General features: G+C 50.4%; 1 protein-coding gene across 1 annotated transcript; it reads right to left on the bottom strand.

The window, feature by feature from the left end:
• Positions 1 to 7,605: 7,605 nt before the first annotated feature.
• Positions 7,606 to 18,833, bottom strand: EBI3 (Epstein-Barr virus induced 3). Its single transcript, XM_032252225.1, has 5 exons — positions 18,517 to 18,833; positions 15,785 to 15,917; positions 14,119 to 14,297; positions 11,054 to 11,211; positions 7,606 to 8,188 (listed from the first exon to the last, which is right to left on the bottom strand). The coding sequence occupies exons 1-5, from the start codon at positions 18,581 to 18,583 to the stop codon at positions 8,033 to 8,035; spliced, it is 693 nt and encodes a 230-aa protein (XP_032108116.1). The 5' UTR covers positions 18,584 to 18,833; the 3' UTR covers positions 7,606 to 8,032.
• Between the last annotated feature and the right edge of the window lie 2,406 nt (positions 18,834 to 21,239).

Here is a 21,239-nt window from a genome sequence, read left to right on the forward strand (position 1 = left end):
TCCTCCAGCCTCTATTATTGGTTGCAGCGTACACAGCTGACCTCTCTCGTTGGTTCCCATCCCCGCCTATCAAGCTGGGAGTCCCGCCGTCTTCCCTCCGGAGTTGCAACTTGTATAGCGCGAAATATGGGTTCCGGGAGCCGCCTGGCATCGGAGAATTTTCTAGAGTGCGCTGCGCGCCCTAGAAGCGGGCAGCGGCTCGTTATATTTTGTGACGTGACCCGGCTACGCGTCGCGACAGCCCTTGTTCTTCATTTTTTTCTTCAGCAAATTTGTATTATGCGCCTGCCTTGTATGCTGGGCTCTGGGAACCCACACATCGTTCCTGTGCTCTTAACTCTCACATGGGGTGACGGCCACACATAGGGTGACTTAAGAGGACCCTGGACGCCCCTTGAATCACAGATTGACTTAAAGATCAGTCTCCAAACCCACTTCCTAAACACACGCAGTGTCTCCCAAATGTCCCTCCATTGCCCACTTGCGCCTTCCCCTTAAAGAGGCCTTCGCATTCCATTCCTTCCCCAGCCTCCTCCCCGCCTTTCATGGACGTTTCCTCTGTGTCAGATTGTTCCAGGAAAGGTGACTGGATCCAAATCCCAAGAGAGGGTTCTTGGGTCTTGTGCAAGAAAGCCAAAGCAAGTTCATTAAGAAAGAAGATAGGCCGGGTGCGGTGGCTGACACCTGTAATCCCAGCATTTTGGGAGGCCAAGGCAGGAGGATCACCTGAGTTCGGGAGGGAGTTCAAGACCAGACTGACTAACATGGAGAAACCCTGTCTCTACTGAAATAATAATAAAAAAAAAATTAGTCCAGCATGGTGGCTTACGCCTGTAATCTCAGCTACTGGGGAGGCTGAGGCAGGAGAATCACTTGACCCCAGGAGGCTGAGGTTGCAGTGAGCCAAGATTGTGCCATTGCACTCTAGGTTGGGCAAAAAGAGTGAAACTCAGTCTAAAAAAGAAAGGCTGCTCCATAGACAGAGCAAAACAAACAAAAAACAAAACCTGAGGGCCGTTGGTTGCCCATTTTTATGGTTTCTTGATGCTATGCTAAACAAGGGGTGGATTATTCATGCCTCCCTTTTTTAGACCATATAGGGTAACTTCTTGATATTGCCATGGCATTTATTTACTTATTTATTGAGAAGGAGTCTTGCTCTGTTGCCCAGGCTGAAGTGCAGTGGTGCCTGCGTCTTGGCTCACTGCAACCTCCACCTCCAGGATTCAAGTGATTCTCATGCCTCAGCCTCCCCAGTAGCTGTGATTGCAGGGGTGCACCACCATGCCTGGGTAATTTTTGTATTTTTAGTAGAGACGAGGTTTCACCTTGTTGGCCAGGTTGGTCTCGAAGTCCTGACCTCAAGTGATCCACTTCCCTCAGCTTCTCAAAGTGCTGGGATTACAGGGGTGAGCCACCGCGCCCGGACTGCCTTGGCATTTGTAAACTGTCATGGTGATGGTAGGAGTGTAGCAGTGGGGATAACCACACGTCATTCTCGTTGCCATCTTGGTTTTGGTGGGCTTTGGCTGATTTCTGCACTGCAACCTGTTTCTTTTCTTCCTTTTTGAGACAGAGTTTCACTTTTGTTGCCCAGGCCAGAGTGCAGTAGTGCAGTCTCAGCTCACCACAACGTCCACCTGTCGTGTTCAAGTCATTATCCTGCCTCAGCCTCCTGAGTATCTGGGATTACAGTCATGCACCACCACACCTGGCTAATTTTGAATTTTTTCTTTAAGTAGACAAGGGGTTTCACCACGTTGGCCAGGATGGTCTTGATCGCTTGATGTCGGGATCCACTTGCCTTGGCTTCCCAAAGTGCTGGGATTATAGGCTTGAGCCACCACACCTGGCTAAAAATCAACTCCATCTTAAAACTAACAAGGCACATTCCCTGCCAGTCACGATCCAGGGTCATAAGATGTATACAATTGAGAAAATGTCTTACAAATCTTTGCAAGGAACGCTCCTACAGCAATGGAAGTTCCAGATGTCCTGATATCACATAGCAATATATGCTTTTAAGATTGTTAACGTCGCCGGGCTTGGTAGCTCATGCCTGTAATCCCAGCACTTTGGGAGGCTGAGGTGGGTGGATCATCTGAGGTCAGGAGTTCGAGACCAGCCTGGCCAATATGGTGAAACCCTATCTCTACTAAAAATCCAGCCAGGTGTGGTGGCGGATGCGTGTAATCCCAGCTACTCGGGAGGCTGAGGCAGGAGAACTGCATGAACCCTGGAGGCGGAGGCTACAGTGAGCCAAGATCATCCCACTGCACTCCAGCCTGGGCAACAGAGTGAGACTCCACCTCCCAAAAAAAAAAAAAAAAAAAAAAAAGAGGCAGGGTGCAGTGGCTTACACCTGTAATCTCAACACTTTGGGAGACTGAGGTGGGAGGATCACTTGAGTTCAGGAATTCAAAGCCAGCCTGGCTAACACAGCGAAACCACTGCTCTGCTAAAAATTTTAAAATTAGCCGGGCATAGTGGTTCATGCCTGAATTCCAACTACTCGGGAGAGTGAAACAGGAGAATCGCTTGGGAGGTGGAGGTTGTAGTGTGCCAAGATTGTGCCACTGCACTCCAGCCTGGGTGACAGGGCAAGACTCCATCTCAAAAACAAACAGCCTTAAAACAAAAACAAGGTGTCCCTCCTCTTGTTTTCTGAAGACACCCTACTTTGTAACTGAGTAGCTTTCAATAAACTGTCCCTTTTCTGCAATTCGCCTTTAATTCCTTCCTGCACGGGATCCAAGAACCCTCTCTTGAAGTCTAGATAGGGACCTCTTTTTCTGGCACCAAGAAGACAATAAAAAGGGACAATGAACGGTGTTAAATGAAGTTACAGGAGGCCATTGATTTGGTCCTGCCCTAGGCCCAACAGACCAAACTAAAATAAAATCCCTCAGGCTGACGTTTTCATCACCAAGCTGGAGCTAAGTGGTTTTCTGATCTTCCAAGAAATTGAGAATGGGAAGGAAGTGGGAAGAAAGACACAGAGAGAGAACAGTCAAATCCATGAACAGAGGCAGGTGGATCACCAGAGCTCAGGAGTTCAAGACCAGCTTGGACTACATGGTGAAACCCTGTATCTACTAAAAATGCAAAGTTAGCCGGGCCTAGTGGCCCGTGCCTGTAGTCCCAGCTACTTAGGATTCTGAGGCAGGAGAATCACTTGAACCTGGGAGGTGGAGGCTGCAGTGAGCCAAGATTGTGCCATTGCACTCCAGCCTGGGCGACAGAGCAAGACTCTGTTTAAAAAAAAAAAAGTCCCCTAACAGGCCAGTTGTTTTAACCAACACAAAAAAGTCCCCTCTGCTCTAACCTTTACAAGAAAAGTTAACTCTGAAAAGACTAATTCACTTTTTGTTTTCTATTTCTGCTTTCCTTGGCCTTTTTCTGTCTATAAAACCAACCTCCTTTGCATTGAGCTGAGATGGCGCCACTGCACTCCAGCCTGGGCAACAAGAGCAAAACTCTGTCTCAATAAATAAATAAATAAATAAAACCTCCTTTGCAAAAATGGAAGGTTTAACAGATTTAAAAAGAAAGAAAAAGAACCCCCAATCTCCTCTGCTCAGCTCATGGAAACATTCTGAAACTAGTCCAATTTTTCCATAGAATGAATACTTATGGTTATTTGAATAAACATAGAAATAGGTCCTTCCTAGTCTTAAAACTTGAAACTTACATTTCTCTCATCTTGGTTCCTTCCTCAGGAAACTGACCATCAGGCAAGGAACTGAAACTTATCAGATCATCACATCCAGACAACTAGAAGCCAGACCCCACCATCCATCAAGATTACTTCCTTAACATCCTCCCTGAATTTCTGTTTTCTCCCATTCCCCAGCTATATAAATGCCCCAAATTTTGGTTGGTCAGGGAGACATGTGTGATTTTACCACCCCTTCTCCTTACCTGAAGCAGAATAAAGCCTTCCTCCCTGGCAATCCTCGTGGTCTCAGTGATTGGCTTTCTGTGCAGAGGGCAGCAAGACCTAGACCAAACCCCTGGCATTTTAGTAGCCAGTTCGATGATGGAATGAGGTGTTGTTCAATTCCAGAATTGCAAAGAAAACCCAGTTAAGATCTCTGAACTAGGGTGGGTGTGGTGGCTCATGCCCGTAATCCCAGCACTTTGGGAGCCAAGGCTGGTGGACCACAAGGTCAGGAGATCAAGAGTATCCTGGCCTATATGGTGAAACCCTGTCTCTACTAAAAATACAAAAATTAGCTGGGCATGGTGGCGGGAGCCTGTAATGCCAGCTACTTGGGAGGCTGAGGCAGGAGAATTCCTTGAACCAGGGAGTCGAAAGTTGCAGTGAGCTGAGATCGTACCACTGTACTCCAGCCTGGGCAGCAGAGTGAGACTTCGTCTCAAAAGAAAATAAAACAAAACAAAACAAGAAGATCTCTGAACTAAATAGGTTGCAGCGTTTGTTTTGTTTTGTTTTGTTTTTGAGATGCAGTCTTGCTCTGTTGCCCAGGTTGGAGTGCAGTGACACAACCTCAGCTCACTGCAACCTCTACCTCCCAGGTTCAAGCAATTCTCCTCCCTCAGTCTCCCAAGTTGCTGGGACCTCAGGCATGTGCCACCACGCCTGCCTGATTTTTGTGTTTTTAGTAGAGACGGGGTTTCACCATGTTGGCCAGGCTGGTCTCGAACTCCTGACCTCAAGTAGCCACCTCCCTCACCTTCTCAAAGTGCTGGGAATACAGGCATGAGCTGCCACACCTGGCCAAGGTTGCAGCTTTGCCTTTTGACCATGGATAGTGATGGAAAGGGGCGATTACATGTGATGCTTGAGGGGCCTATGGCTGTTTAACAAATGACCACAAACTCAGTGTCTGAAAAACACATGCATTTGTTTCATTTATTTTTCTGACACAAGGTATTGCTCTGTCACCCAGGGTGGAGTGGGGTACTGTGATCATAGTCACTGCAGCCTCAAGCTCCCAGGCTCAAGAGATCCTCCCACCTCAGCCTCCCAAGTGGCTGGGACTGAAAGTGCATGCCATCATGTCCAGCTAAATTAAAAAAAAATTTTGGAGAGACAGGGTCTTGCTATGTTGCCATGGCAGATCTAGTACTCCTAGGGTCAAGCAATCCTCCCACCTTGGCATCCTAAACTGTTGGGATTATAGACATGAACCACTACACCTGACCAACACACATTCATTTTATTTTATTTTTTGAGATGGAGTCTTGCTCTGTCGCCAGGCTGGAGTGCAGTGGCCTGATCTTAGCTCACTGCAACCTCCACCTCCTGGGTTCAAGTGATCCAGCCTCCCGATTAGCTGGGACTACAGGCACACACCACCACGCCCAGCTAATTTTTTTTTGTATTTTAGCAGAGACAGGGGTTTCACCATGTTGGCCAGGATGGTTTTAATCTCCTGACCTCGCGATCTGCCCGCCTTGGCTTCCCAAAGTGCTGGGATTACAGGCGTGAGCCACTGCATCCAGCCAATTTTTTTTTTTTTTTTGAGACATGGTCTTGCTCTTTTGCCCAGGCTACGGTACAGTAGTGAGATCATAGCTCACTGCAGCCTTGATCTCCTCGTCTCAGGAGATCCTCCCACCTCAGTCTCCTGATTATCTGGGATTATGGGCACTCAACATAACACCTGGTTAATTTACTTTGATTTTATATTTATTTTTTCTTTATTTTTTTGTTTGTTTTTTATTTTTATTTTTTGAGACGGAGTCTCACTGTGTCACACAGGCTGGAGTGCAGTGGCACGATCTTGGCTCATTGCAACCTCTGTCTCCTGGGTTCAAGTGATTCTCCTGCTCCCAAGTAGCTGGGACTACAGGCACACACGATCATGCCTAGCTACTTTTTATATTTTTTAGTAGAGATAGGGTTTCACCATATTGACCAGGCTGGTCTTGAACTCCTGACCTCATGATCTACCTGCTTTAGCCTCCCAAAGTGCTGGGATTACAGGCATGAGCCACCGTGCACCGCCTATTTTTTATTTATTTATTTATTTATTTATTTATTTATTTTGAGATGGAGTTTCACTCTTGTTACGCAGGCTGGAGTGCAATGGCACGATCTTGGCTCACCGCAACCTCCGCCTCCTGGGTTCAGGCAATTCTCCTGCCTCAGCCTCCTGAGTAGCTGGGATTACAGGCACGCACTATCATGCCCAGCTAATGTTTTGTATTTTTAGTAGAGACGGGGTTTCACCATGTTGACCAGGATGGTCTCGATCTCTTGACCTTGTGATCCACCTGCCTCGGCCTCCCAAAGTGCTGGGATTACAGGCGTGAGCCACCGCGCCCGGCCCGCCTATTTTATTTTTTTAGAGATGGGGGTATCACTATGTTGCCCAGGCTGGTCTGGAGTTCCTGGCCTCAAGCAATCCTCCTGTCTTGGCCTCACAAAGTGTTGGGATTACAGGCGTGAGCCACCATGCCCAGCCCATTTTCATTCGTTTGATGAAAGATCTTTAATCTTTAAAGATCTCCGAGATTATTAATCTAATCACTCCTACAGAGTCCCTTTGGCTATGTCAGGCAAAATATTCATGAGTTCTGGAGACTGGGACATGGATGTCTTTGCAGAAGTAGGGAGTGTTACTCTATCTGCCACAGATGGGGTAGTCAGGGAAGGCCTCTCAGAGGAGGTGACTTTTGACCGGAAACCCAAGTGGAATCCACAGGCAAGCCCAAGGCTGTTTCTCTCTCCTTCAGGGCCTTGCTACCTTCCTTGCCCACTGTTCAGTTAAATCTCCCCAGAGCCGCTCACACCTTATTAGTGTCTATTGTCAATGAGGCTGACCTCTGGGAAGGTTTGCAGGAATGCTAACCTGAATGGATTCTACTGTCCCACTCCAGGCGCAACGCCCGCCACCCACCCTGGCATCCCTGGGCCTGTGATGTCCCCTGGTTCAGCCCTGACTCCACGGTAGTGGGGATCTGTGGTGTTTGTGTCCTTTGGGTCAGGGCTGAGTCCTCACTGGATCTCATCTAATTGAAGGGAGGAGTCTTCATTTCTTTTTCTTTTTTCTGAGATGGAATCTCGCACTGTCGCCCTGGCTGGAGCGCAGTGGCGCAATCTCGGCTCACTGCAGCCTCCTGGGTTCAAGAAATTCTCCTGCCTCAGCCTCCCAAGTAGCTGGAATTACAGATGCCCACCACCATGCCCAGCTAATTTTTTGTATTTTTAGTAGAGAAGGGGTTTCACTATGTTGGCCAGGTTGGTCTCGAACGCCTGACCTCATGATCTGCCTGCTCAGCCTCCCAAGTGGCAGGAATTATATAGGTACCCGCCACCGTGCCCAGCTAATTTTTGTATTTTCAGTAGAGCTGGGGTTCCACCATGTTGGCCAGGCTGGTCTTGATCTCCTGACCTCAAGTGATCCACCTGCCTTGGCCTCCCGAAGTGCTGGAATTACAGGTGTGAACCATGGTGACTGGCTGGAGTCTTCATTTCATTTTTGTTTTTTTTTTTCAAAAAAAAACAAGGTCTTGCTCTGTTGCCCAGGCATCAAGGCAGTGGTGTGATCACAGCTCACTGCAGCCTCAACCTCCTGAGCTCAAGCGATCCTCCCCCTCAGCCTCTCAAGTAGCTGGCTCTACGGGCTGGCAGCATCACACATGGCTAATTTATTTCACATTAATTTTTTAGAGACGGGGCTCACTATGTGGCCTGGGCTGGCCTTGAGCCCCTGACCTCAAGCCATCCTCCCACCTTGACTTCCCAGTAACTGGGATCACAGGTGCACTGCACCCAGCCCAACCACAAATTATTTTCTATTTAAACAATAAAACATATCTCACAGTCACAGTTCAGTAAGCCCCACACAGTGGTAAAGGAGAGAGTATATCCCCGTTTCCCAGCTAGAGAAACGGAGGCTCAGAGGGTAAAGTCGGTCATCTGAGGTTGCCCAGCAGCTCAGAAGGAGCAAGGCAAGGATGCCAACCCAGGCTGGGCAGACCCCACCCACCCTCAGAACAGGTGTCCTGGGGCGTAGGGTGTCGAGGACCCTGGGTCCTGTCTGGGGGCAGCAGGAAGCCCTCACTGCTTGCCAGGGGTCATCGGGGTAGTGGCAGGGAGGCTCCAGTCACTCAATTCCCCGTAGTCTGTGAGGTCCTGAGCTGCCACTTGGATGTAGTACCTGGCTTGGGGCCGCACAGCCCTGAGGATGAAGGACGTGGCTTCAATGGGCCCCACCTGGGAGAAGAGAGAGCGTGAGGTCACAGGTCACTGGAATGAGAAGATGGAGATGATCCACTGTGCACAGAACCACACAACAGAGGCTGCTGTCCTCCCTGCCCACTGCAGGCTGCCATATAGGACTCTGGCTCCAACTGTGCCGCCCCACCCCAAATGGCAGGATGAGCTCCTTCCAATCATGGACTGTCCCTGCCTGGCCCCCAGAGCCCCCTGTTTCATGAATCCTTCCTGGACCACACTAGCCCCGCAGATGTCTCACCTCTGAGAGACTTTGTTCATCAGGACACCCCTGATCCCCTATGATCCTCCCCTTTCTCCTCCTCAGGACTAAACAGGACCTCTGGGATAGGACCCCATGCCTCCCTTTATCCCTGGTCTTACTATATTAACCATGCTTTTTTTTTTTTGAGACAGAGTCTTGCTGTGTCATCGGGCTGGAGTGCAGTGGTGCAATCTCAGCTCATTGCAACCTCCGCCTCCCAGGTTCAAGGAATTCTCCTGCCTCAGCCTCTGGAGTAGCAGGGATTACAGGCTCCTGCCACCTGGCCCAGCTAATTTTCTGTTTTTAGAAATAGAAAATTTCTAAAATGTTCTGACAGGATCTGGAAGTGATGGGGTTTCACCTGAGGCTGCCTCAGCCTCTCGAGTAGCTGGGACTATAGGCCACCACCCCCGGCTAACTTTCAGTATAGATGGGATTTTGTGATATTGCCCAGGCTGGTCTCAAACTACTGAGCTCAGGTGATCTGCCTGCCTGGGCCACCGAAAGTGCTGGGGCTACAGGCGTGAGCCACCACATCTGGCCCAAATTAGCCATTTTTAAGTGCACAATTCCGGCCAGGCAGGGTGACTCATACCTATAATCCAGCACTTTGGGAGGTCAAGGTGGGACATTGCTTGAGTTCAGGAGTTGGAGATCAGCCTGGGTAACTTAGTGAGACTCCCATCTCTACAAAAAACTTAAAAATTAGTCAGGTGTGGTGGCACACACCTGTATCCTCAGTTACTCAGGAGGCTAAGGTGGGAGGATCGCTTGGGCCTGGAAGATTGAGGCTGCGCTGAGCTGTGGTGGCACCACTGCCTTCCAGCCTGGGTGACAGAGAGAGACTCTGTCTCCTGACTGAAATAAACAAAATAAACAGCATGGTTTGGCTGGGTGCGGTGGCTCATGCCTGTAATTCCAACACTTTGGGAGACTGAGGCAGGCAGATCATGTGAGGTCAGGAGTTCGAGACCAGCCTGTCCAACACGGTGAAATGCTGTCTCTATTAAAAATTTGAAAATTGGCCGGGCGCGGTGGCTCAAGCCTGTAATCCCAGCACTTTGGGAGGCCGAGGCGGGTGGATCACAAGGTCAAGAGATCGAGACCATCCTGGTCAACAAGGTGAAACCCCGTCTCTACTAAAAATACAAAAAATTAGCTGGGCATGGTGGCGCATGCCTGTAATCCCAGCTACTCAGGAGGCTGAGGCAGGAGAATTGCCTGAACCCAGGAGATGGAGGTTGCGGTGAGCCGAGATCGCGCCATTGCACTCCAGCCTGGGTAACAAGAGCGAAACTCCATCTCAAAAAAAAAAAAAAAAAAAAATTTGAAAATTTGGGCTGGGTTACTGGCCTGAGCCTGTAATTCAGCACTTTGGGAGGCTGAGATGGGCAGATCATAAAGTCAAGAGATCAAGACCATCCTGGCCAACATGGTGAAACCCTATGCTTAGTCTCTACTAAAAACACAAGAATTAGCTGGGCGTAATGGTGCAGGCCTGTAGTCTCAGCCACTGGGGAGACTAAAGCAGGAGAATCGGTTGAGCCTGGGAGGCGGAGGTTGCAGTGAGCTGAGGTTGTGCCACTGCACTCCAGCCTGGTGACAGAGCTAGCTCCATCTCAAAAAACAAACAAACAAATAAACAAAAATGGACTCAGCATGGTGGCTCATGCCTGTAATCCCAACACTCTGAGAGGCCGAGGCAGGTGGATCATGAGGTCAGGAATTCTAGACCAGCCTGACCAACATGGTGAAACCCCGTCTCTACTAAAAATAAAAAATTATCCGGACGTGGTGACGCACGGCTGTAATCCCAGCAACTCAGGAGGCTGAGGCAGCAGAATCGCTTAGAATCTGGAAGGCAGAGATTGCAGTGAGTCAAGATCACACCGCTGCACTCCAGCCTGGGAGACAGAGCAAGACTCCGTCTCCAAAAAAGAAAAAAAAATTAGCCAGGTATGGCTGCAGGTGTCTGTAATCCCAGCTACTTGGGAGGCTGAGGTGGGAGGATTGCTTGAGCTTGGGAGGCAGAGGCTGCAGTGAGTCAAGACTGCCCCACTGCACTCCAGCTTGAGTGACAGAGTGAGACTCTGTCTCAAAAAATATATATAAATAAATAAAGCTGGGCACAGTGATTCATGCCGGTAATCTCAGCACTATGGGAGGCTGAGACGGGTGGATCATGAGGCCACGAGTTTGAGACCAGCCTGGGCAACATAGTGAAACCCTGTCTTGCTAAAAAATACAAAAATTAGCTGGGCATGGCAGTGGCACATGCCTGTAGTCCCAGCTACTCCGGAGGCTGAGGCAGGAGAATCGCTTGAACCTGGGAGGCGGAGGTTGCAGTCGAGGTTGTGCTGCTGCACTCCAGCCTGGGCAACAGAGTGAGACTGTCTTAAAACAACAACAACAACAAAACAGGTGTGCAAGTGCTTGTGTGAGTCCTTGCTTTCCATCCGTCTAGGTAGAGGCCCAGGAATCAGATTGCTGGGCTGCTATTATTTAATGCACCCAGAATCCCAAGCACACCCGCTGCTCCTGGTGGGAGCCATTTCCTCTGCCAGACACCACCCTCCCTGGCCTCCCCTCATCCTCCTCACCTGGTGGAAGCGGGCAGCTCCCTGACGCTTGTAACGGATCCAGTACTTGAGTGAGAAGATCTCTGGGAAGGGCCAGGACGGGGGCGGCTCCCACTGCACCTGTAGCCGGCGCCCAGCCAGGGGACTCAGGTGCACGCCTTCTGGAGGGTCAGGCTTGACTGATGGACAAGCAGGAAGCCGGGTCAGGGGACAGCAAGTCCATTCATCCATTCATTCATTCACTCATTCATTCAACCAACAAATATGTATTATATATTATATATAATAAATATATACTATATTAATACAATAGTATAATTATATATAATACTATACATAATATAGTACTATACATAATATAATTATATAATTATATTATATAGTATATATTTATTATATATAATACATAATACACATATTATATATAATTATATAATTACATATAATCATATTATATATTATATAATTACATAGAATCAATAATTATATAAATTATGTAACATATAATATATAAATATATTTATATATGTGTCTATATGTATTTTTGAGACAGAGTTTTGCTCTTATTGCCCAGGCTGGAGTGCAGTAGTGTGATCTTGGCTCACTGCAACCTCTGCCTCCTGGGTTGAAACGATTCTCCTGCCTCAGCCTCCCAAGTAGCTGGGACTACAGGCATCCACCACCATGCCTGGCTAATTTCTGTATTTTTTTTTAAGATGGAGTCTTGCTGTATCACCAGGCTGGAATGCAGGGGACGCAATCTCGGCTCACTGCAACCTCCATCTCCCAGGTTCAAGTAATTCCCCTGCCTCAGGCTCCCGAGTAGCTGGGACGACAGGCATGCACTGCAACCACCCCTAGCTATTTATTTTTTTTGTATTTTAGTGGAGACGGGGTTTCACCATTTTGGCTAGGGTGGTCTCGATCTCCTGACCTAATGATCCGCCCACCTCGGCCTCCCAAAGTGCCAGGATTACAGGTGTGAACCACCTTGACCAGCCTTAATTTCTCTATTTTTAGTAGAGACAGGATTTCACCATGTTGGCCAGTCTGGTTTCAAACTCCTGGCCTCAAGTGATCCTCCTGCCTTGGCCTGCCGAAGTGCTGGAGCCACCATGCCCAGCTCAACCAACAAATATTGATTGAGCGTCTGCGTGCCTGGCACTGCCACAGAGCAGGGACACAGTGGTGGTCTTAACTGACCTACTCCTGTCCTCATGGAACTCACAATCTATCAGGGAGAAGGCAGGAAATAAGAAACAAATCCATAGGTCACAGAGAATAGGGAAGGAAGCTGGGGAGTGCAAGAATGGCAGTGGCCGCCATGTTTTGTTTATTTTGTTTTCTAAGATGGTGTCTCACTCTCTCACCCAGGCTGGAGTTCAGTGGCATGATCTCGGCTCACTGCAACCTCCGCCTCCCAGGTTCAAGCAATTCTCGTGCCTCAGCCTCCCGAGTAGCTGGGATTACAGGCACCTGCCACCATGCCCAACTAATTCTTGTATTTTTAGTAGAGACAGGGTTTCACCATGTTGGCCAGGGTGGTCTCAAGCTCCTGACCTCAGGTGATCTGCCTGCCTCAGCCTCCCGACATGCTGGAATTACAGGTGTGAGGCACCTCACCCGGCCTCATGTCTCTTGAGTAGACACCTAGCAGTGGAATTGCCAGGTTATGTGGCAACTCCATGTTTAACACTTTGAGGGTTTGCCAGACAAGCTGCTTTTACTAACCAGCAGCAGTGCATGAAGACTCGCAATTTTTTTTCTTTTTTTTTTTCTTTAAAGATAAGGTCTTTATAACTTGATCAAGACAGTTGCAGGTAGACAAAGAAAAAAACAAACAAAAAAGCCGGGCGCGGTGGCTCAAGCCTGTAATCCCAGCACTTTGGGAGGCCGAGGCGGGTGGATCATGAGGTCAAGAGATCGAGACCATCCTGGTCAACATGGTGAAACCCCGTCTCTACTAAAACTACAAAAAATTAGCTGGGCATGGTGGTGCGTGCCTGTAATCCCAGCTACTCAGGAGGCTGAGGCAGGAGAATTGCCTGAACCCAGGAGGCGGAGGTTGTGGTGAGCCGAGATCGCGCCATTGCACTCCAGCCTGGGTAACATGAGTGAAACTCTGTCTCAAAAACAAACAAACAAACAAACAAACAAAAAAAAAAAAAAAAGACAGGGTCTCGCTCTGTCCCCCAGACTGAAATTCAGTGCAGCCTCAATTTCCTGGGCTCCAGTGATCCTCCTGCCTCCTCAGCCTCCCAAGTAGCTGGGACTACAGGCATGTGCCACCACACCTGGCCAGTTTTTGTACTTTTTTTCCTATTTTTGTAGAGATGGGGGCGGGGTCTAACTATGTTCCCCATGCTGGTCTCAAGCTCCTGGGCTCAAGCAATCTATCCCATTCCTCAGCCTCCCAAAGTGCTGGGATTACAAGCGTGAGCCACTGAGCCTAGCCAGGGCGTGCAGTTTGTAATAATCTACTCAGGAGAGGCCTCACTGAGGAGGTGATGTATGCACAGAGACCTGAAGGAGGTGAGGGAATGAGTCATTGGGACATTTTGGGGAGTGTGTTCCAGGCAGAGGCCACCACCTGTGCAAAGGCCCTGGGACAGGACTGTGCCTGGCATGGAGGAACATCAAGGAGGCCCATGTGGCTAGAGCAGAGAGTGATGGGGAGAAAGGGAGGGGAGGGTGTGGAGGAGACAGGGCAGGTTGTGCAGGGCCTGTTGGGCAGTAGGAAGGACTAGGGCTTTGACCCCAAGGCAGATGGGAGCCATGGCGGGCTGCAGGCAGAGGGATGGGCCCTGATTGAGGTGCTCACAGGCGCCCTCTGGTGGCTGCTGTGGGAAGGACAGATTGTGTGGGCCAGGGATGGAGCCAGGGTTCAGGATGGGGGGGACCCAGCTGGCAACAATGGGGGTGATCCATGTATTGGCAGAGAAGGGGGAAGGAGGGGTCAGATTTTTGCCGAAGTGTGAAGGTGCAGCCACAGGACTACAGGACAGGTGGGAGATGGGACGGGGGGGTGGAGCAGGAAGGAGCTGGCAGTTGTCCCCCCACCCCGCCCCCGCCCCCCCTCCACTCACTGATGTGCTCTGCTATGAAAGGCACGAAGCTGCTGCAGGAGCCCCAGGGGTGGACAGCAGTGACATTCAGCACGTAGGGCGCTGTGGAGAACAGCTGGACATCTGCAATGGTGCAGCTGGTGGCCTCTGGCGTCCGCTGCAGGCAGGGCCGGCTGTGGCCCCGGGCAGCCATGCCAAGCCTGTACAGGGTAGGGCAGGCTGAGCGCCTCCGGGAGCACCTGTGGCCTCAGCATCTCCTGCTGCCGGCCTGACCCAAGACCCCAAGGAGAGGCAGGAACAGATAGGGCAGCAGGTGGGGATCCCGGGGTGTGGTCCTGGTGGTGGCCACGTCACCCCTTACCCGGGGGCGGGATATGGACCCCAACATCACAGAGTGCCTGATGGCTCAGATCGGGGATTACAACCCCAGCTAGATGCTAGCGTCCTGGATTCTAAATGGGATGTCAGCATTCCAACATTCATTCATTCATGAATGAATGAAAGGGTCTTCCTCTGGCACCCAGGCTGGAGTGCAGTGGCACCATCCTAGCTTATCATAGCCTTGAACTCCTGGCTCCAGGGATCTTTGCGTCTCAGCCTCCACAGCAGGTGGGACTACAGGGGTGCCTCCCCACTCCTGGCTAATTTGTAAATTTTTTTTTTCTAGAGACAGGGTCCCAGAATGTTGGCCCAGGCTGGTCTCAAACTTCTGGGCTCAAGTGATCCTCTCACCTTGGTCCCCCAAGTAGCTGGGACTATACGGATGTGTGCCACCACATCTGGATAATTTTTTTTGATTTTTAGTAGAGACAGGATATTGCTATGCTGCCCAGCCTGGTCTAAAACTCCTGGGCCCAAGTGATCCTCCTACCTCAGCCTCCAGAGTAGCTGGAACTACAGGCAAGTACCAACATGCCCAGCTAATTTTAAAAATTTTTTGTAGAGACGGGGGTCTCACTATGTTGCCCAACTGGGCCTCAAACTCCTGACGTCAAGCGATCCTCCCCGTTCAGTCTCCCAAAGCGGTGTGATTATAGGCATGCGCCACTGTGCCCAGCCCAGGAAGGTTTTTTTGTTTTTTTTTTTGAGATGGAATCTCACTCTTTTTCCCAAGCTGGAGTGCGGTGGTGCCATCTCGGCTCACCGAAACCTCTGCCTCCTGGTTTCAAGCAATTCTCCTGCCTCAGCTACCTGAGTAGCTGGGATTACAGGTGCATGCCACCATGCCCCACTAATTTTTTTGTATTTTTAGTAGAGACAGGGTTTTCACCATGTTGGCCAGGCTGGTTTCGAACTCCCGACCTCAAGTGATCCACCCACCTAGGCCTATAATCTACCCCACCCCCCAATCTAGCAGGGATTATAGACGTGAGCCACTACACCCAGCCAATTTTTAAAATTGTTTGTAGAGACAGGGTCTCATTATGTTGCCCAAGCTGATCTCAAATTCCTGACCTCAAGCAATCTACCCTCCTGAGCCTCCCAAAGCACTGGGATTACAGGCATGCGCCCCTGTGCCCAGCCCAGGAAGTGTATTTCTGTTGGACAGGGCTGCCCTAGAATTCCATAGGCCTGGGTTTCAGAATATCTGGGTTTCCAATTTTCCTGATCCAGGGCTCTCGGGGCCAGAGTTCTGGGCTCTTCAGGAAGTCCAGTGTCCCCAAGGTCCCCTTCCAGGCTCTCTGACCTGTATGTGGCAATGAATGACACGGGCCTGGTGGAGTTTGGAGCAGGTGGCAGGGTCCAGGAGCAATCCACAGCAATCGGGTACCGAGGGGCTCGGCATTGCACCTGGGGTAAGGTCGGAGCTGCTGGGGGCCCTGGAGAAGGACAGAAAGAGTGAGCTTGTGGTTTACCCCAGACTGTCACAGCCTTCCTGTGCGCTGGGCTCCTGACGTGCTGCCAGCCAGCACCAGGCACATGGTAGGTGCCTAATAAAGGCTTGTGGAATAAATAAATAAATAGGTACATGGACAAAACGCATCGATGTCATCTTTTATCCCCACTACAATGCATCAAGGTGAGAACTATTAGCCTATTTTCCAGATACGGAAGCTGAATCTACAGAGAGGAACTTGGGTAAGAGGGAGAGGTTTCACTGTGGTTCTCTTTTTTGTAATTTTTTTTTTTTGGAGGGAGTCTTGCCCACTCGCCTAGGCTGGAGTGCATTGGCATGATCTGAGCTCACCGCAACCTCCGCCTCCAGTATTCAAACGATTCTTACTCTCCCAAGTTTTTGGGATTACAGGTGTGCACCGCCATGCCCCGCTGATTTTTGTATTTTTAGTAGAGATGGGGTTTCGCCGTGTTGGCCAGGCTGGCCCCAAAGTCCTGACCTCAGGTGATCTGCCTCCCTTGGCCTCCCAAAGTGCCAGGATTACAGGTGTGAGCCACCAAACCTGGTGTTTTTTGTTTTTGTTTTTTGTTTTTGGAGACAAGGTATCCCACTCTGTCACCCAGGCTAGAGTGCAGTGGCACAGTCATAGCTCACTGCAGCCTCCAATTCCTGGGCTCAAGTAATCCTCCCACCTTAGCCTCCCAGTTAGCTCATTTTTAAATTTTTTAATTTTTTTTTCTTTGAGACGGAGTTTCACTCTTGTTACCCAGGCTGGAGTGCAATGGCGCGATCTTGGCTCACTGCAACCTCCGCCTCCCGGGTTCAGGCAATTCTCCTGCCTCAACCTCCTGAGTAGCTGCGATTACAGGCACGCGCCACCATGCCCAGCTAATGTTTTTTGTATTTTTAGTAGAGACGGGGTTTCACCATGTTGACCAGGATGGTCTCGATCTCTTGACCTCGTGATCCACCCGCCTTGGCCTCCCAAAGTGCTGGGATTACAGGCTTGAGCCACCGCGCCCGGCTAATTTTTTGTTTTTTTGAGCCGAAGCTTCACTCCTGTTTCTTGCGCTGGAGTATAATGGTGTGATCTCGGCTCACCGAAACCTCTGCCTCCTGGGTGCAAGTGATTCTCCTGCCTCAGCCTCCCAAGTAGCTGGGATTACAAGGTATGAGCCACCACGCCCAGCTAATTTTGTATTTTTAGTAGAGACAGGGTTTCTCCATGTTGGTCATGATGGTCTGGAACTCCTGACCTCAGGTGATCCGCCTGCCTCAGCCTCCCAGAGTGCTGATTACAGACCACACCCAGCTCTAATTTTTTTTTTTTTTTTTTTTTTTTTGGCGAGACAGAGTTTTGCTCTTGTTGCCCAGGCTGGAGTGCAATGGTGCGGTTTCAGCTCACTGCAACCTCTGACTCCTGGGTTCAAGAGATTCTCCTGCCTCAGCCTCCCAAGTAGCTGGGATTACAGGTGCCTGCCACCACACCCAGCTAATTTTTTGTATTTTTAGTAGAGATGGGTTTCACCATATTGGCTAGGCTGGTCTCGAACTCCTGACCTCAGGTGATCCACCTGCCTCGGCCTCCTGAAGTGCAGGGATTACAGGTGTGAGCCACCATGCCAGGCCCAATTTTTAAATATTTTATACAGATTGGGGGAGCAGGTCTCACTGTATTGCCCAGGCTGGTCTCAAATTCCAGGCCTCAAGCAATCCTCATGCCTTGGCATCCCAAAGTGCTGGAATTACAGGCGTGAGCCACCATGCCCTGCTGTAATCATTTTGTCTTCAAGGACGTGGAAATGTTCTCTAGTCCAAAATGAATGGGTGTCAGCCGGGCTCAGTGGCTCATGCCTATAATTCCAGCACTTTGGAAAGCTGAGGCGGGTGGATCACCTGTGGTCAGGAGTTCAAGACCAGCCTGGCCAACATGGTGAAACTCCCATCTCTACTAAAAATACAAAAATTAGCCAGGCGTGGTGGTGGGTGCCTGTAATCCCAGATACTTGGGAGGCTGAGGCAGGAGAATCTTGCTTGAACCCAGGAAGCAGAGGTTGCAGTGAGCCGAGATCAGGCCACTTGCACTCCACTCCAGCCTGGGCCAAAGAGCGAGACTGTCTCAAAATACAAAAATAAAAACAAAAAGAAGCAAAATGAATGAGTGTGACCCAAATTCCCATCTATGTCTGTATAGGTGTATAGATATCTCTAAGCTGGCCGGGTGTGGTGGCTCACGCCTGTAATCCTAGCACTTTGGGAGGCCGAGGTGGGTGGATCACCTGAGGTCAGGAGTTCAAGACCAGCCTGGCCATCATGGAGAAACCCCATCTTTAAAGAAAAAAAAAAAAAAAAGATATCTCTAAGCTGTGACTGCCACTCCCTGTCACCCACAAGGTTACATTCTTCTACCCCCAATGTGGCCCTCTTCCTCTGTGCCTCAGTTTCCCCATCTGTACAATGGGAGGGTAACCCCATCCCACCCGTGGGCACACAGGAGGTATGTGAGTTCCCACTGCAGACACGATCCAAAATCATGTCCCTCTGTGGGGGCCCCCCCCGCCAGCCCTCCAGGGATGACATACCTTCCCTTCCACTGCAGGGTGGGCAGCTGGCCCAGAGCACAAGGGCCAGGAGAAGCGGCGGGGTCATGACTACAGCCAGCTCTGCTCTCAGCAGCTGGGGTGGCGACGTCCTGGGAGACTTGAGGGGAGGCGAGGACTTGGGACGTGCCCCGGGGAAGCCCAGCCCAGGGTCAAGGCCCCCCTTCGCCTTCCTTCCATCTGACTCACTGGCAGGGCTGGTGCGGATGAGTTAGGATGCCGGGGAGCCCCAGCCCCAGCCCCCTGGGGAATGCAGGCCACCCTTGCGCGGAAGGCCCCAAGGGTGGGGGCAGGGGAGGAGGCTGCGAAAGGGAGAAGTGGAGACCTGCTGGCTTTTCCCAGCACAGCAAGTCCTGCCTGCCTTCCTTCCGCTGCCCTGACTGGCAGGAAAGGGGAAACCCCAGGCAGGCAGGCAGGGGCTCGCCGGCGTGGAGGGAGACAGAGGCAAAGACAGGAGACAGGCAGAGAGACAGAGAGAGAGGAGGGAGGCAGAGAGGAGAGAATACAGAGAGAGAGACAGGGAGATGACAGAGACAGACACAGCGAGACAGAGAGAGATACAGATGAGGGAGGCAGAGACACAGATGACAGGAGGAGGACACAGAGAGACAGGGAGATGACAGAGACAGAGACAGAGACAGGGAGATAACAGACAGAGACGCATAGAGGGACACAGAGATGAGAGAGGCAGAGACAGAAATGAGAGGAGGAGGACACAGAGAGAGAGAGACAGGGAGATGATGGAAACAGAGAGAGAGACACAGAGAGAGAGGGACAGAGGAACAGAGACAGAGGAAGAGAGATAAGAGAGGAAGACAGAGAAAGCAAGACAGAGATGGGAGGACGAGAGAGACAGGGATGAGAGAGGAGGATAGAGAGAGATAGAGAGACAGCAGGGTGCGGGGGCTCATGCCTATAATCCCAGCACTTTGGGAGGCCGAGGCGGATCACCTGAGGTCAGGAGTTCGAGACCCGCCTGGCCAACATGGTGAAACCCCATCTCTACTAAAAATGCAAAAAAAATTAGCCAGGCATGGTGGCAGGTACCTATAATCCCAGCTACTTGGGAGGCTGAGGCAGGGGAATTGCTTGAGCCGGGGAGGCAAAGGTTGCAGTCAGCTAAGATCATGCCATTGCGCTCCCGCCTGGGTGATAGGGTAAGACTCTGTTTCAAAAAAAAAAAAAAAAAAAGATAGATGGGGACAGATGGGGAGATGACAGAGACAGAGAAAGAGAGACACACAGAGAGACAAAAACAAGAGAGGAAGACAGAGAGATACAGGGAGATCAGAGACACAGAGAAACAGAGATAAGACAGAGATAGAGACAGAGATAGATAAGATAGAGACGGAGTAAAAAAGAGACAGAGAGAGACAGAGGTGAGAGAGGAGGAAGGCACAAACAGAGATACAGGGACACAGAGAGACAAAAACAGCAAGGGAGACAGAGATGGAGACCAGGAGATAGAGACAGAGAGAGAGAAGGAAAAGAGACAGAGACATGGAAAGAGACAGACAGACACAGGCACGCAGGCCTGGGGAGGCAGCTGCCACCGCACATGTCCCAGCCATCGGGATGCCTGGGAGCAAGGAAACCCCCAGAGGCAGGCTGGACAAGCTCGGGGATCCCCGCTCCCACTCCCACCTCCCCTTCATTTGCTGAGAAATGCCGAGAAACCCATGGGGATTTTGGGGGATTTGCCAAGGGGCAGGGAGAGGCTAGAGGCAGGGGCCTCCCACCATGGCCAGGCTTAGGATTTAGGAGAGTGTCTTTCTTTTTTTTGCCTTTTTTAGAGGCAGGGTCTTGTGCCCTGTTGCCCAGGCTGGAGTGCAGTGGTTCGATCATGGCTTACTGCAGCCTCTAACCGCTGGGCTCAAGTGATCCTCCCTCCTCATCCTCCTAAGTAGCTGGGACCACAGGTGCGTGCCATCATGCCCAGCTAATTTCTGTATTTTTGGTAGAGATGGGGTTTCTCCATGTTGCCCAGGCTGGTCTTCAACTCTTGGGCTCAAGCGATCCTCCCACCTTGGCCTCCCAAAATGTTGGAGTTACAGGGGTGAGCCACCATATCCAGCCAATCCTGACTTTAACATTTCCATATTTAGTTCATCATGCACTTTTTTGCATCCATTTTGCCTTCTTGAAATGTTGCATTAAGATGGAGTTTACCCAAAGGCCGGGCACAGTGGCTCACGCCTGTAATCCCAGCCTTTTGGGAGGCCGAGGTGAGTGGATGACCTGAAGTCAGGAGTTAGAGACCATCTGGCCAACATGGTTAAAACCCTGTCTCTACTAAAAATACAAAAATGAGCCAGGCATGGTGGTGCATGCCTGTAATCCCAGCTACTCGTCAGGCTGAGGTAGCAGAATCATCTGAAACTCGAAGAGGCTGCAGTGAGCCGAGATTGTGCCACTGCACTCTAGCCTGTGGACAAGAGCAAAACTCTGTCTCAAAAAAAAAGAAAAAAAAAAAAAGAAAGAAAAAGAAATACAGGCTGGGTGATGTGGCTCATGCCTGTCATCCCAGCATTTTGGGAGGCCGAGGCACGTGGATCACCTGAGGCCAAGAGTTCGAGACCAGCCTGGTCAACATGGTGAAACCCCATCTCTACTAAAAATGCAAAAAAAATTAGCCAGGCATGGTGGCAGGTACCTATAATCCCAGCTACTTGGGAGGCTGAGGCAGGAGAATTGCTTGAGCCGGG

This window comes from Sapajus apella, unplaced genomic scaffold (genome assembly GCF_009761245.1).
Source record: "Sapajus apella isolate SASKATOON/1434 unplaced genomic scaffold, GSC_monkey_1.0 scaffold77, whole genome shotgun sequence".
NCBI lineage: Eukaryota > Metazoa > Chordata > Mammalia > Primates > Cebidae > Sapajus > Sapajus apella.